Below are 17,436 nucleotides of genomic sequence, written 5' to 3' on the forward strand. Positions count from 1 at the left end.
CAAAACATTAATAAGCTATATCCAAGAAAAACTCCACATCAGACCAGGCAAAAGAATTACAAACCATTTAGATAGCATAAGAATCTGCATGAGACACACAAAGCATTTTTAAAATGTTAAACATGCATCAATCAAGTGAAGGGTGTTGTGTTTTCCCAAATTTCCATTAGAGATTTGAGGCAAAATATTAAGCTAATCAAATAAAAATATATTATAAATCTTTTAGGAATGGATGTCATTTATTTTTATTAAAATCCTAGCCAGTTCTGGGAATGGTTTAATATTTTCCTAAGATTTCCAAGAGGAAGTATGATGATAAAATACATCTATACCTAATCATAAAGCCTGAATCAACATCCCTAAAGCAGGCAAATTTCATTAAGTTGGTCTAAATATTTAATTACAAGGCAGCTGTAGTGTTGAACTCCCAGCATGCAGGTTTAGATCCCCAATTTAGGCTCACACACATTGTTAGAATGTTTCTCCCTTCTCCCCTTCTCATAACTTTAAAATATTAATTATTATAGACACAGAGAGAAGCCCTCAAGCAAGCCTTTAGCATAGAAAAGATTAGGTGAAATGAATTCAATTCTCTACTCAAGCAAGAACTTATCCTCCCAAAACCCAAAACTGAAACTGAGATGCAGTCACAATGAAGAGCCATTTGTTGAGAAGGGCCCTTGCAAGTTGAAGGTTGTAATGATGCCAAAATATGGTGAGGATAACAACATACAGCAATTTTCTATCCATGGCTATAAATTTATGCACAGTTATATATAAATTTTAAAATATTCTATAATTTTACTATAAAAATGTTGTTTTGGTTTTAGAGTAGGTTACTTTTGCCTTCCTTTCATCAAATTGTTTATAACTTAATTTTTTTCCTCCAGTTTTAACTGATAAATTTGACCTCAAATTTTCATTCCCCAATGTGTTAACATACAGATTACAGCAACAAAGAAGTGGGGGAAAAAAAGCCACCAGGCTTTTCTCTTGGAATCCATGGATAGCCATTTTTTTTCTCAAGTCACAGAATTTAGGTATCGTTACAACCATTCCCTAGCTCTGTACTTGGGGTCAGTTAAAACCTTTTGGTGGGAGTAGAATTCTTGCTTTCTTGAGTTTGTCTGTGTATTTGGAGAGGCTGTGAAGAGGGCTGGGGAGAAGGTGATGCTCGAATTTGTGGACTTTGATCATTAGAGTGAGAGTCCTCTTTTTTTTCTCTCTGTCCTTGTGGTTTTTCTTTCTTTTTTTCTGTACCACTGTAAAATAAAGTATAACATGGAACAACACATATTTAAACAAATAAAAAAGATATATCAAATGATGGAAAAAGTTACTATTATATAATTCAAAATCCTAAATCATACAGCTAATACAATTTATACTGCTTTCATTCAATAATAAAAATATTTCTTTAAAAAAAAATCTTCAGTAAAGATTAAAATCTTCAGCAAAGAACTTATTATAATTCTAAGGCAACATATCCTAGGAAGATTGCCCCTTTGGACCAAATTGGCCTCTACTGCATTTTGCCATCGTGGCAAATTTGGAAGGACAGTAGAAGCTCTCTTAACTGACTTCAATTTACCCAAATCAGAGCATTAGTGACACTTTACCTCTGTAAAGCATACTGATGCCCAAGGAACACTAAATGTTCATGTTTTGTAGGTTATTCTTTAACTCCTGTTTCTTCTGTATACTTCTGCTTCCGCCAGTTGAGTTTCACACTTACCAAGAGTCAACTGTGTTTTCTCCCCCGAACCTGTTTATGCCAGTTGTACTTGTTATTTTAATGATTAAGTTAATAAAATACAAAGAAAATTGACAAAATGTACATAGGAAAGAGAATGATAATTTCTATGTAAACTAAGCTGAATGCTTTGGAAAGACTCCATAAAAATGAGTTACTAAAAAAACTGCTGTTAAATTGTGTAGGTGACACAATTATAAAAGATTATGAAAAAAAATCATAGAAAGAGATGGGTTCTAATTCATATTGTTTTGCAAGTTGTAAATTTCTTACTCTGTCTTAAAGAATGAAACTAAAAATTATAAAAAATGATTTATGGGTGTATTTTATGCAAGATAGTCAACAAGCAATCTAATCAGAGATGCATACTTAGAAAGAAAGAAGGGGGAGACTCAGCCTTTCATTAAAAAATTGACAAATGAACATATGTGAACATATTTTAAGTTAAAATATTTAAGATATATATGTATAAATTCTTATGATTCCACACTTTGACTCTTGATTAATGAAGCATCTCCTATTCCTGATCACACTGGATAAGAATCCTTATATTGCACAAACACTTATGACAGTATTACAAAGCAGATGGAATCAACGATTCCAGGGTTGAAAAGGTATAAAACTATCAAATATCTACACTTCTTTTTTTTTTTTTTTTAATTTGGTTGTGCCGGGTCTTAGTTGCGGCTGACAGGCTCCTTAGTTGCAGCTCGTGGGCTCCTTAGTTGTGGCATGCGAACCCTTAGTTGTGGCATGAGAACCCTTAGTTGCGCCATGCATGTGGGATCTAGTTCCCTGACCAGGGAACTGCACTGGGAATGCAGAGTCTTAACCACTGCGCCACCAGGGAAGTCCCTACACTTCTTAACCAAAGGACATTTTTTAATTTGACCATAAGGTACATAAGCTACAAAGAAGTATGTTTAAGAACATTCTAAACAAATATAAGTAGTACATACAATTTAATCACATGATAATAGTGAATAATGCTAAAATACAATTTTGACAGTAACATTTCTTAATCTGATTCATTCTGATACCTTCTGACTTCAGACTGACTTTCGACTGTCTTGTTCATATTCAGTTTTTTAATTATGTGCTGAGAAATACAATTCTACCTGAAAAATATCAGATTAACTTTGCAACTTAAAACTGAGTTAGAAATTACTTCTTTCTTGTTGGTCTTCAAACTATCCTGAATGCATAGTATTAGGCCAGTAGTCTTATGTGGGCCCAGTAGATTTCTCTTCTGGGTTATTTAGAAGCAAAACACAAAGCCCCTGCATCATAAATTAACAAACTCATCTGGTTTTAGATTGTTGAGTCACTACTGTACATAATACTGACCACTGTACATAATACTGACCACTGCACATAACTGCAGCTATGTAAGAAAAATGGGCTGAATCCAAACAATTACTGGACACAAGGAAGTTTATTATTAAAAATTGTATTAAAAATTTCTACTACATATTAGTTTTTCCATAATTTGTCCTTTTCTCCTGAAACTGCAGCAAAGGTAATAAATTTTGGCATGCTTTGGAGGAGAAAGTCTAGATTCTGTAACAACAATGACTTTAATGACTGAATTCTAGAAGGGGATTTTTAAGAGGCCTAAATATCTTGTCATTTCTTCACCATTCCTGTAGTCAAATGTCTGGTTAACATTTGTAAATACACACTGTTAAATAATTCAGTCACTGGCATTAGTTTATTGAGGCAACCATTTTCCATCAGCACATTTTAAATATTATTCTATTACTGAAAGTTTTTCTCCAATCATTCTTTGAAGAAAACAGCTATAAGATTATGTGGCTGATCTCTTATGGTCTCTCCAAACTCTATATGGAATAATTTGCTGGGTATTACACAAAAGCAGAAAAATCCAGTAAGCAATTTTATTGGAATACATTGAATTAACTAATTGATGAAAAGAACACAGAGAACGTAGTCCACTGAAACTTTTATATTACAATAGTTCCACTGCCCTCCTGCCCACCACCCCTAACATACACACACAAACACACAACACAGTAATATAACATTTTGAATTAAGCCTCAATTTTATAGTCATGATTAAAAAATAAAAGTTATAGCATTTAACCTCCCACTAATATACGTATATACTGAAGATTCTACTCCTTTAAAAATGCTATATCAAATGTATCACTTGCCATGGAAAATTCACTTATATAATTACATTAAATATAGTGATGTTTAACGCATCAACAAATGCCTATTAAAAAGAAACAAAACCAAACCAGGAAATGAAACTGCTTGCTGTCTTTCGTAAGAACCAAAAGCTTCCTCACACTACTCCATAGGTGTGATGAATGTAAACTCAGCAAGTACAGGCTGGATATCTCTGCATTCAGAGACAAAGAATTCAAAGGACATGCTCACCTGAATTCCACACAGCTCTATTTCACATTCTTTTCAAAAGTAGACTGAGTTATCACATTCAATTTTGCAATGTTAGCTTTTTTTACAAATGCATACCTTTTAGCAGCAGATGAAAGAGTTTCTTTTCTTGCGATTGAAACAGAGCTGGTGTGACTTGGTTTTCTACTTGCACCACTCCCATTGGTTATACAGGACATGGAAATAGCTTCTCGAATGCCTGGCTGGCCTAGATATGGTTAAGAAAAAACTTTAAAAATCAAACTTCAAAATATTCCTCAAAGATTGGAGCTTAAAAAATTAAGTCCATTAGTGGTTAAGTCCATTAAGTCCGCTAGTAAGCAGACTGTTCCCCCCATATGCAGCATACAATATTATTATTTTTCAATAAGTGTTTATTGAGTATATAGATAAGAAAGGAATGAGCTCATTAAGATAAACATTTGTAAACTGAGACAATTCTATGTGGGATATATAAAGTTATAGGAAAAAGTAAATAAAAAGACAATGAAATACTTATTTCCTCTATAGAATAATGAACTTTGCTGACTTGTACACCCAACTTTAATTAGCTACATCTCCAGTATGGTCTATAGTTCAAAAGGAAATGAATAAGATCTGGAGGTCTCAGAGGAATCCATCATGCAGCATACAATATTACTGTCTGAAGATTTAATCTCATCAAAATAGATCTATAGAAAAGCCATGCTAAATTAAATTGCTAAATAGCAACTAGAGTCATTCTCTAGCTAAACGGTTTGCTATTCAAACATAGCAGCTTTAAAGTGCATGATTCAAAGCTATGCCTCAAGTAAACCACAACTCCCCACATATCAACAATTTTCAGAAATAGCTCAGGTTCTGTTTAAATTTAATTAGAAATCCTAGAAATCATAAATGTTGAATCTTAGAATATTGTTCCATATAAATAAAGCATAATTATATAAAATAACCTGTTATCTTAATTTATACAGTAGAAGGTTTGGAACATTTATTCCAGTACTCCAATAATCCATGTGATGGATATGCTGCTATGGTCAGGAAGACTCACAGTCACAAGATAAAACAGCCACATCTACTAAGGGGCAAGTTTATCTAAAAATTTGGGAATAAAGAATAATTTTGAATTTTTGGACTCAGTTTTCTCACATGCACACAAGAAAACCTAACTTTTACATCTGGCTTTCATGTTTCTTTGTTTGCTTTACTTCATAAAAGTACAGAAAGCAAAAACATTTATGTATAGAGCCTAAAATATTTTGCACCCTAGAATGTTACATATATGATAGTATAGCACTGCATTTCTGACAATAATATGCTGTTGGGAGCCACTTATATCATAATCATCTAAAGTGCTTCTTTAATATTGAGATTCCTAGACCCTTCCTCAGACAGAATGAATCAGAAGAGAGGAAGGAAGAGACCTACTGTATTTATTTTTCAAACTTCCTAGGAAATTTTTCACAAACAATAAGGTACAATAACCCCTAAATTAGGCTAATATCACTGGTCATCAGATGTAGTGCTAGTCTGCCAAATAGGTGACTTCTTGTTATACTGACTCTTTTTACTCTGGTAAAATACTCATAAAATTTACCATTTTTTTTTTTTAATTATTAGCACCTTTAATTATTATTTATTTATTTAGGCTGTGTTGGGTCTTCGTTTCTGTGCGAGGCCTTTCTCTAGTTGCGGCAAGCGGCGGCCACTCTTCATCGCGGTGCGCGGGCCTCTCACTATCGCGGCCTCTCTTGTTGCAGAGCACAGGCTCCAGACGCGCAGGCTCAGTAGTTGTGGCGCACGGGCCCAGTTGCTCCGCGGCATGTGGGATCTTCCCAGACCAGGGCTCGAACCCGTGTCCCCTGCATTGGCAGGCAGATTCTCAACCACTGCGCCACCAGGAAAGCCCTACCATTTTAACCATTTAAAAATGTGCAACTCTGTGGCATTTAGTATATTCACAACGTTAGGCAACCACCACCACTGCCCAGGTCTTTATCGCTAGCTTTGGCTTTTTTTTTTTTTTTTCCTATTTCCTTAAGATTAAATTTATGTTATTGATTTGAGATCTTTCTTCTTTTTTAATGCAGGCATTTGCAGCTATACATTTTCCTCTGAGCACTGCTTTTGCTGTATCAACAGCTGATTTCTGAAATATAATTTTTAAAACATTTTGTTACACAAAAAACCCATTAGCCACTATATTAAAAACATATATAATCTAAAGTCCACTGCCCATGCTCTCTTCCAATGTTCCAAACTTCATCTCAAAAAAAGAGACCAATTATACCCATTAGGATGGCTATTATGAAAACAAACATATAGCACAGGGAGCTCAGCTCAGTGCTCTGTGAGGACCCAGATGGGTGGGATGGGTCGAGGGGGTGGGAGGGAGGTCCGAGAGGCGATATATGTATATATATAGCTGATTCAGTTTGTTGTACAGCAGAAACTAACACAACATTGTAAAGCAACTATACTCCAATAAAAAAACAAACAAAAATAACAAGTGTTAGCAAGGATGTGAAGAAATTGGAATCCTTGTGTATTCCTGGTAGGAATGCAAAATGGTACACGTGGTGTAGAAAACAGTATTCGCTGTTTCTCAAAAAATTAAACATGGAAGTACCATTTGATCTGGCAATTCCAATTCTAGGTATATACAACCCAAAAAATTGAAAGCAGGGAGTCAAGCAGATATCTGTATACTCATATTCATAGCAGCATTATTCACGATAGCCAAAAGGTGGAAACCACCCAAATGTCCATTGACAAACGAATGGTACATATATACAATGGAATATTACTCAGCTTAAAAAAGGAATGAAATTGTGAAACATGCTACAACACGGATGAACCTTGAAGACATTATTCTTAGTGAAATAAGCCAGATGAGAAGAAAAGGGCAAATATTATATGATTTCAATTATTTAAGGTACCTAGAGTAGTCAAATTCATACAAACAGAAAACAGAATGGCAGTTGCTAGGGGCAGGGGTCAGGGGGGTGGGGCAAGGGAGAGGATTGGATAGATACACACTTTCAGTTTGGAAACATGAAAGAGTTCTAGAGATGGATGGTGGCGATGGTTGCACAACAATGCGAATGTGTTTAATGCCACTGAACTGTACACCTAAAAATGGTTAAAGGGGTAAATTTTATGTTCTGTATGTTTTACCACTATAAAAAATGTTAAAAAAAATCAACATATCACCAATGTTTCTAAGTCCTACAGTTTACTGTTGAAGTCTTCAAAGGCTTTCAAGGTATCCTGTGAAACTACCATTCATCTTCACAGGATTAGATGGCAGTGTTATGCCTCACAGTTTTGATCAGTCTCAGGAGGCCCTCTATTCTCTATTCTAGGCTCATCCTAAATACTTACTCAAAAAAAGACAAGGGCTTCCTTGGTGGCGCAGTGGTTGAGAATCTGCCTGCCAATGCAGGGGACATGGGTTCGAGCCCTGGTCTGGGAAGATCCCACATGCCGCGGAGCAACTGGGCCCGTGCGCCACAACTACTGAGCCTGCGCGTCTGGAGCCTGTGCTCCGCAACAAGAGAGGCCGCGATAGTGAGAGGCCCGCGCACTGCGATGAAGAGTGGCCGCCGCTTGCCACAACTAGAGAAAGGCCTCGCAAAGAAACGAAGACCCAACACAGCCAAAAATAAAAAATAAATTTAAAGAAAAAAAAAAAAAATCTCCCCAACTACTTTGTTATAAACCAGAAACTAACACACCACTGTAAAGCAATTATACTCCAATAAAAACGTTAAAAATAAATAAATAAAATAAAATAAAATCTCCCCAACCTAAAAAAAAAAAAAAAAAAAAGAGACAAGATATCTTTTGATGTCTTGGCCATTTCAAGGCCTATATATAATGGCTTCCTTTTTATTATTCAATATAAAGGTTTCCAACTACTGAGCCAGTTACAAAATTTACTCTATAGAGTAGTAACAATTAAAAAAATTGAAATGTTTGTGCAATTATCTAGTTATTTTATTATCTTTATTATGTAAAATAAATGGAAAAATAGAAAAATGAAGATGCTGATGTGAATAAAAAGGTAGGTCTCAAAATATAATATATGATTGAAAATTATCAAGTACTATATGTTGAAAACGACAAACCTTTAGCCAAAACTGAATTCTCATTGAATTTGGTTGACTGTATAGACACTTGTGAAAGAAAACAAAATTAAAAACAACACTGAAGAAATTCTGGAGCTACACCACAGACAGAAGTACAAATAATTTTATTATATTTTATTTTCTTTATCAGAACCCCCCCGAACATACACACATGATGTAAGCCTTTCAGGAATGAATTATGCTTTAATGTTCTCTTTCTGAAGAACTGGAGTGTAGCAGTGAGATAGGCTGTGGATCAACAGTTACTTCTGAATTTTCTGTTTTAAATTATTTTAGATCCTCTCTTATAATACGTAAATAGAGAAAAGTTACTTCATGTTCTTTTACTTCAAGGAGAAAGAAGAGCTTATATTTCATACACACCAAGCTAGCAATTGTCTCCAACAGAAAGACAAACACATTCTCCCAGTTAGTATAAATGGGATACTCTCTTCAGTGTCTAAATATTCTGATTATGGTCACAATTTGCATGAGGAGTAATAAGTCCTCTGTAACTCATTTAGAATTTAATAACCTGTAGGTATTCTATCTGCTAAACACCAGCAAGATTATTGGCATTGTTCAACATATATATACATAATTCTGTATATATGTATAATTTATAAATACATACAGTTGTCCCTCGGCATCCATGGGGGATTGGTTCCAGGACACCCCCCTCCCACATGGATACCAAAATCCACAGATGCTCAAGTCGTGGGCCAACTATACTATGCCACTTTATATCAGGGACTTGAGCATCCTAGGATTTTGAGCATCCGCCCTCAGGGGTCCTGGAACCAATCCCCTGTGGACACTAATGGTGACTGTACACTCAAAATAACTCCTCGATTCTGTATTCCCCCTAATCACCCCACCCCTGACATATGCACCCACCCACCCCCATTCCAAGTCTAATACAGTATTTGGAAAAGAGTCAGTGGTCTACACTTTCCTATCTGTACCTCAACCTTCTGCAATCTGGTTATCATCTAACCACTTCACAGAAACTTTTCTTGCCAAGATCATCAATGACTTTTTTCCCACTAAATTCAATGGGTATTTTTCAGTCCTTATCTTGCTCAACTTCTCTTCAGCATCTAATATTGCTGACTATTCAGGCAAGGACAGAATTTAGGTAAGGACAATGTCCTTAGTTTCTAGGACACTGCCCTTGCCTGAATTTCTTCTTAGCTCTGACCATTTCTTCTCTCATTTGCTGGATATTCTTTTCTTGCTCAGATTTTATATCTTGACTCTTCAGTTATCTTGTTACCATCATACCCTTCTCATAATTTTTTATATCTAACTGCTACTGAACATCTCCCCATCAATGTATGTGTCCCTTCTCCCACCAAACAAAACAAAAACTGGTACTCTGTGATATACTTTATTCATGGTGAAAGATGTTACCACCCATTCACTGTACGAACCAGAAAACAAGAAATCAAGTTTGATTCCTCCATTTCCTTACTGCCAACATTCAGTGGGTGACTAAGTGCTCTGTTGCATCTGTAACTCTTTAAAAAAATATTCCCCCCAGTTCTGTTGAGATAAAACCGACATACAGGGGCTTCCCTTGTGGCCCAGTGGTTAGGAATCTGCCTGCCAATGCAGGGGACGCGGGTTCAAGCCTTGGTCTGGGAAGATCCCACATGCTGTGGAGCAACTGGGCCCGTGCACCACGACTACTGAGCCCGCGTGCCTAGAGCCCATGCTCTGCAGCACGAGAAGCCACTGCGATGAGAAGCCCGCGCACCACACCAAAGATCCAATGCAGCCAAAAATAAATAAATAAAATAAATAAATTTAAAAATAAAGAAAAGGCACAGGTAATCCCACAGTACAAATAGGTTGAGGTTTAAATAAAAAAGAAAAAAAAGAAAAAAAGAAAAAAAAAACCCCGACATAAAGTTGCACATACATAAAGTGTACAATTTACTAAGTTTTGACATACATATATGCCTGTGAAACAATCACCACAATCAGGATAGTGAACATGGCCATAAGTCTCTAAAGTTTCCTTGAGCCCCTCTGTAATCCATCTCTCCCTCCCTCACTCTTGTCCCCAGGCTACCGCTGATCTACTTCCTATCACTATAGTTTGCATTTTCTAAAATTTTATATAAATGGAATAATACAGTATATATAGAGATAGATATATTTGCCTTTATTTGTTTATTTATAGCTGTGTTGGGTCTTGGTGGCTGCACGCAGGCTTTCTCTAGTCCCAGCAAGCGGGGGCTACACTTTATTGCGGTGCACGGGCTTCTCATTGCAGTGGCTTCAGTAGTTGTGGCGCATGGGCTTAGCTGCTCCACCTCACGTGGGATCTTCCCGGACCAGGGATCGAACCTGTGTCCCCTGCAATGGCAGGCGGATTCTTAACCACTGCGCTACCAGGGAAGTCCCCAATTTGCATTTTCTTAATTCTAAAGGTGTTAAATATCTTTTAATGTACTTATTTGACTTCCACAAATATATTTTTTGGTGAATTGTCTATTCAAATCTTTTGCCTTTTTTAAAATGGGTTGTCTTCTTCTTTTTTATTTTTAAATTTTTTTAGCTGCGCTGCATGGCTTGCGGGATCTTAGTTCCCCGAGCAGGGATCGAACCCGGGCCTCTGCAGTGAAAGCACTGAGTCCCAACCTCTGGACCACCAGGGAAGTCCCAAATGGGTTGTCTTCTTAATAACTGACTTTTAAGATTTTTTAATATATTCTAGTTAAACTCCTTTGACAAATATATGTTTGGCAAATACTGTCTACCATTATATAGCTAGCCCTTTTATTTTCAAGATAATCTTTGGAAGAATAGATTTTAAGATTTTGATCAAGTTTAGTTAATTGATTTTTCTCTTATTATTTGTTATTTGTTTGTGTCCTATTTAAGACATCTTTGCCAAACTCAAGGACACTAAGATTTTCTCCTATATGTATTTTCTTACAGAATTTTTAATGCTTTTTTAAAAATAAATTTATTTATTTATTTTGGCTGCGTTGGGTCTTCGTTGCTGCGCGCGTGCTTTCTCTAGTTGCGACGAGCGGGGGCTACTCTTTGTTGCGGTGTGCGGGCTTCTCAATGTGGTGGCTTCTCTTGTTGCAGAGCACAGGCTCTAGGCATGCGGGCTTCAATAGTTGTGGCACGCAGGCTCAGTAGTTGTGGCTCACGGGCTCTAGAGCGCAGGCTCAGTAGTTGTGGTGCGCGGGCTTAGTTGCTCCACGGCATGCGGTATCTTCCCGGACCAGGGCTCAAACCCGTGTCCCCTGCATTGGCAGATGGATTCTTAACCACTGTGCCACCAGGGAAGTGCAATTTTTACTGGTTTTAGTCCTCACATTGAGGTCTACGATCCATTTTGACTTAACCGTTTATAATTATCTGTAATCTACCTGGAAACCTTACCTGTTTTGTGATCCTTGCATATATCCCCATGCTTAGCACTGTGCTTCAATCCTAGAAAGCACTTCATCAGTATCTAAATGACTAAATGAATGCATCTTTGCCACTACTGCCTCAAATTTCTCTTCCAGATTATGTTCAGTTTCTCTATTCTCCCTTCTAGCAGTACTATTACCTTGCTCTTAATGCATTCTGTACACCGTGCCAGAATATCTTTCTAAAACAAGCTGTATTATCTTTGAATTAATATGCCATCAATTGTAATATGTACCATTATCACGAACAGCACTAGAAAGAAGTGTCACTTATGAGAACTGTAAGACACAATCAACAGTAAAATGCACTGTAATTCCAGAGATGTTAAAATGCAAGAAATACAGCCATCTTAGAATTAATGGATTAGTGTAACTCTACCTGTCATTCTTCAATTTAAAATCCTTTAATGGATCTCCAGTCCCCTCAGGATAAAAACTAAATTCCTTAGCAAGGCATAAGAAAACCTTTCACTATGGGCCCTCTTCACCAGTTGAGGCTCATTGTTTGACACTCCCAACCTCACACCTCATGCTTCAGTTTATTCTGAACTCCTAAACTAAGTACTTTTACTCCCCTGCGCTCTGCACCTGGATGGTCCTTCTCTCTGGTATACGCTAGTCACCCCTGCTTGCCTAAATTAACATATATTCATCATCCACCTACCCATCAAATATTTACTCAGGGCCTATTATTATCCTAGCCTTTTGTTTTCAAGAGAATATAAGGGAACCAGGGCATCAAGGAATTAAAATCTTGCAAGAGAATCACACTAGCAATGAAAACATGTGGTAAGTACAATAACAAAGTGACCATAAAAGTACAAAGACACATAATTCTGTAAGGATGATTAGAGACACAGAGCTCAAGAAAGGCTTCCTAGAAAAAAATGCAGAACAAAGTCTTATGGAATAAGTTAAGAGATAGCCAGGTAAAAGGGAGGTGATGAAATACTGGGATCTTATTCCAGTGTGTGTAAAGGAACAGAAAGAAGGTAACAGCAAAGTGGGGTATGTAAGTGTGTATGGCATGGGGGCGGGGTAGACAAAAAGCTCTTTATGTGGTGAGAACGTAGAACAAGAAAGGGCAGAGTCCAGATGGTAGAGGAAAGTCCAGATGGTAGAGGTAAGCAGGAGTTAGATCATGGAGATTTTATCTATAGGAAATAGAGACCACCAAAGGGTTTTAAGCTGAAAAAAAGACTTCAGTTTACATTTAGAGAAATCCTAGTGGCTATGTGAAGAGCAGATTTCAGGGCAGTGGTCTAAGCATAGCACGATGGGTACCTGAAACAAGAGCTAGGTAGCACAAATGGAAAGTAGGGGGCAGTTTTAAGAAATATTTAGGTCTTAAAAGATGATTTCAGTTTGGGGAAATTTTACATTTATGAATTCTGAGGGACATACAAGCAGTACAATCTAATAAGTAGAAAGATAATTCTTAAGTGCTCAAGTCTAGAAAATAGATTAACAATTTGGGAACTGGCACCAATAAGTGGATGTTAAGACCATGAAGGAAGATGAACGCTGATTTCATCTCCTGCAAGGAACCTTCAACTCCAGTTTCAGTTACGAGCTCCCACAACACCCTAAATTTACTTTTTTAATACCAATTATTATATAGTTTTATAATTACTGACTTAGCTGTCTTCTCACTTTACCTAAGGCCCTGTGGAGGCAAAAGTCAGTATCTTTTATTTCTTTAATCTCCAGCACCTAAAACAGTGCCTAGTGCACGAAAAGATGAAGGAAAGAGACAACTGTCAATACAGTAAGTGGTGTGAAGTAATATTAATTATCAAGCACTTGCTGAGTGCTAAGCATTGTTATGCTAAGTACTTTATAATTAAGTCCTTTAATCTTCACTATAATCCTGAAAGGGATTTACTATTATCATTCCAGTTTTGCTGATGAAAAAAACTGAAGCCTAGAGAGATTATTAACATGCTCAAGGTTATACTGTAATAGGTAGTGAAATCAAGATTTGAGTCCAGGAAGAAGGAATGGTAAGTAAGTGGAAAGAAATAATTCTGCCTTGTGGAGAGTGACATTTTGAGCTTTGCTGGGATAACAGATAGGAATTCACCAGATGGAGTAGGAGGAAAGCAAATTCTAAGCAGAGAACAGTACTAAATCATCAAGGTCCCCAGATATTTACATAAATAGCAAGAAAAGACCAAAATAAGATTTTCATGGTCATTTTCCATCCTACAGTTTAATTTCAGATAACTCTCAGTACTGGGAATCCTTAGTATTTGGATAAAAGAGTGAATGATCTCCCAAGGTAGAGGCAATGAGTTAAGTAAAGCAGGTGCAGAAAACAAAAAGGAACGTGGGTGAATGATTGTTTGTCACCTGAGAAGTCTAAAGTATATTCTTTGAAATTTAGAATATTAGGAACCTAACTGGAAGAAAGGAGCATAAAAATGATTATTGCAGTACACAAATTTGTAACTAGAATGCATCATTAGCTATATACATCACATGTATGTATGTTTGTACATATACATCCCTCTCCCCCAAGCCTTGGACATTATAAAGTCTGAGCCACAACGCTCTCAAAGATTAGCCTGCAAGACTGGAAGTAACAGTGACCTCTAGTAACCAAAGGTACAAAAGTAGTTCAACTTCTGAGCAGCAACCCAACTGAAATAAGAGAAATTTAGGCTAAAAGTCTATAAACCAGGAAGGTACTAATTTAGTTTTAATCACAGTTTCAGTTTTAACCATCATAATGCCAGGGTTGAAGGCTAATGATAAATTTTATACTTTATCTTACTTTATCATGACATAAGAATACTAATCATTATTGTTTATATTCCTTGATGATACACCTAAGCAGATGAACTTTCTGATACCTTAGCCTGACAGTTCCTAAAGGCTAATGAATTTCACTGAACTCTAGAGTCACATAGTAAAGTTACCACTAGGGACTGTTGCATATGTTGCAAATCTGAAATCCATCTTGCTACCCTCATCTGTAATATCCTCTTATTTTTGCATCTATCCCAATCCCTCCATCCAAAGAGCAATTTTTAAAATAACTTCCAACTTCTATAACTTTCTTTTTCCCACATTTAACAAACATTTATTGAGTCATTCTAAGGCTAGTTATGTAAGAAACTGTCCCTGCCTCCAAATAGTTTATAATCCAGCGGGAGCAACAAATATATACACCAAAAGAAACATATAATAAAATTTTAAAACAATTCTAACAAGAGACAAAAAATAGATCATTTTCAGGAATTAATTTGAGGCCCTAAAGAATGGGAAAATTTTTTATCAGGAGAAGGGTAAAGATGGTCTATGAAGGAAGAACTTTAGTTAACACTCAAAATCTTTTTTCTCAGATTCCCTATCATATGGCCCAGAGCTCCAACTGCATACCTCTTCCACTCTCTTCACATTTTCAAGCTCCGTGCCACCTTTTGCAATCTGTCAATTACTTTGCTTCATTCTTTGAAAAGATTGAGGACTACATGTACTTCATCAAATTTTATCTTTTCCATTTAGAGTTTTATGTGTACTTTTCTCCATTCCTCTTGTTTCACAGGAAGGTGTACTTTAGTCCTCTTGACTCATTTTTTTAAAGTATATTTTGAGAAGAAATGACCAAAGAGCATTTGACTCTCATAGAGGAATGGAGCTCTGTAAATGGTAATTGCTGCCTGGTCTGAGGCAATATCCACCCATTTACTGTCATATACAAAGAGCAGCTTAGAAGTCTTTGATCTGCTGTCAAAATAATAAGACATTCTCCCACCCCCTACCATAGTATGAATCATTTTAGCCTAAGGGCCCCACCAAGGAAATTCACACCTTCCAACCTGATTAATGTAATTTACTTATTAACAACATTTACAGCAAACTCATGACAATCCCTGTCTTCTCCCAAATGTTATTTGGAGTAAGAGCCAAATGATACAGATCTGTGCCTATACACTGTCCCATAGTCTACATAATTAGGAATGTTTTTTTTGGGAGAACTGACATCCTCTAAATTTCAATTTTGCCTCTGGGCTCTCTCATTTCTCAAGTAGCAGTCATAGTGCTTGGTATTTCTGGTTTACCAGCAGCTTCCTGGTTTAAAATGACAGTTTCCCACCTTCAGATAATTTGACTCCTGTGCTTTTATACCTCTGTGTACTAACAGCTTGTCTTCACATATTGCCACTGGGTTGTATTCTCAAATTACATTCATTTGGTCACCCCAAGAGGTCTTAATGGGTTTCCCAGGCACCAGCTGTGACATAATTTGTCTTCCTGGCAGTTAAAACTGCCAGAGTGTTCCCTGGGCCTTCCCTTTTGCTCCGAAGTACAGGTAATTTTTTTTCTTTTGGCAAGGATTCAGCTGCAACTGGTGCATATATTATGAACATATGCCGTCAAAAGGAAAGAATTCTCCAACAGAAGAGAAGGTACATGAGAAATTTAAATGACTGGCCACCTTAAAAACTATTGGGAAAACTTTCTACCTAAGTGTCTGACATAATATATTCAAGAAAAAATGGGGTTTAGCTTTTAATACCGCTGGCACACTGGAGAGGACAAACTAAAAGAACAGAACTAAAAATACTGAAATGACTAGTTAGGTGTGTTTCTGATTTTGGCATTTACTGAATGGCAATACTACTATGAAATGACAGAGAATGTCCTTAATCCATTAGCATACACATTTAGTTTTAGCCATGCCTGAAGCCAAGTCATGTTTCCATATCACCACCACCTAGCAAAACTATGTAATAGTTGTCTACATCAATAAGGAAGCTGACCTATACTTTTAACCACAGCTTCATAAAAGGTTTCCACCTATTTATCCATGGTAGTTTAGTCTCCCCTCTAAAGAAAAATCCTCTAGAAATTCTAAATATCTTAAGAAGATGGTAGTGATTACTGTCCTGTCAGTAATTTGTGTGAAAGTGAATACTACAAATTCTAATTTCACAAGGGACTAAAACATTTCCATGTAAAATTTTTCTACAGTATCAGAAATGATTTTACTTTTTTTTTTAAAAATTGAGGTATAATTGACATATAACATTATATTAATTTACTTTTTAATTGAGGGAGAAAATACAAAATCCCTGCAAAATAATTTCATTGCTTTTTAAAAAATTTTTTCAAAAAAAATTTTTTTCATTTGTTAGAAAATACTTTGCTTAAAGTATTTATTCCAAATATTTATACCATTAATATATTAATCCTGTTTTGTCAAAACTGATGATCTTTTTAAGGTTACATACAAATGACAATAGTGAAGAATCACTTAATATTTCTTTTCCAATTACTTTCTGTAGTATATTATATATAAATTTCAAGATAAAGCTGTTTAGAATTGCAAATAGTAAAATTAACAAAACTTTAAATATGTATTTCTCTTGATGTGTTAATATCAATATTAGAGAACATAACTGGTCAGGCAAGTTTTTTCACTAATGGGAAATACAGTGGTTAATCCTTAATGAATTATGCTCATTTCTTAAATAATATTTCCCCAAATTATTATATAATCAATCTTCTCCCCAGCAATCCATTTTATATCCAGCAATTCAAAGCCTGTGTCTAAGGTAACAAAGTAACTTAAAGAATATTCACTAGTGGACTCCACTTCAAAATGTGAACCACATCAGCATATTATAAGAACAGCAGTCGAAGTAAACTTATGATGTAGAATTAATGGAAAGGAACTTAGTATCTCTCTAATTAATAAAGTTATTTA

The 17,436-nt window shown here is 36.0% G+C and overlaps 1 protein-coding gene across 8 annotated transcripts in view; it reads right to left on the reverse strand.

Annotated features, from left to right (window-relative positions):
* The window catches only part of EML4 (EMAP like 4), a 163,901-nt gene that overhangs the window by 66,026 nt on the left and 80,439 nt on the right, over positions 1-17,436 (reverse strand). For all 8 annotated transcript variants that reach the window (XR_014235099.1, XM_082358025.1, XM_082358021.1 and 5 more), the window contains exons 3-4: positions 4,253-4,382; positions 1,089-1,262 (exon numbers count right to left, since the gene is read on the reverse strand). Coding sequence is in view for 7 of the 8 variants with exons in the window: in XM_082358025.1 (XP_082214151.1) it covers positions 1,089-1,262; positions 4,253-4,382 (304 nt within the window). In the remaining variant the exon portion in view is untranslated. The remainder of the gene's footprint in view (positions 1-1,088; positions 1,263-4,252; positions 4,383-17,436) is intronic.

Source organism: Balaenoptera borealis, assembly GCF_965194805.1.
Source record: "Balaenoptera borealis genome assembly, chromosome: 15".
Classification (NCBI taxonomy): Eukaryota; Metazoa; Chordata; class Mammalia; order Artiodactyla; family Balaenopteridae; genus Balaenoptera; species Balaenoptera borealis.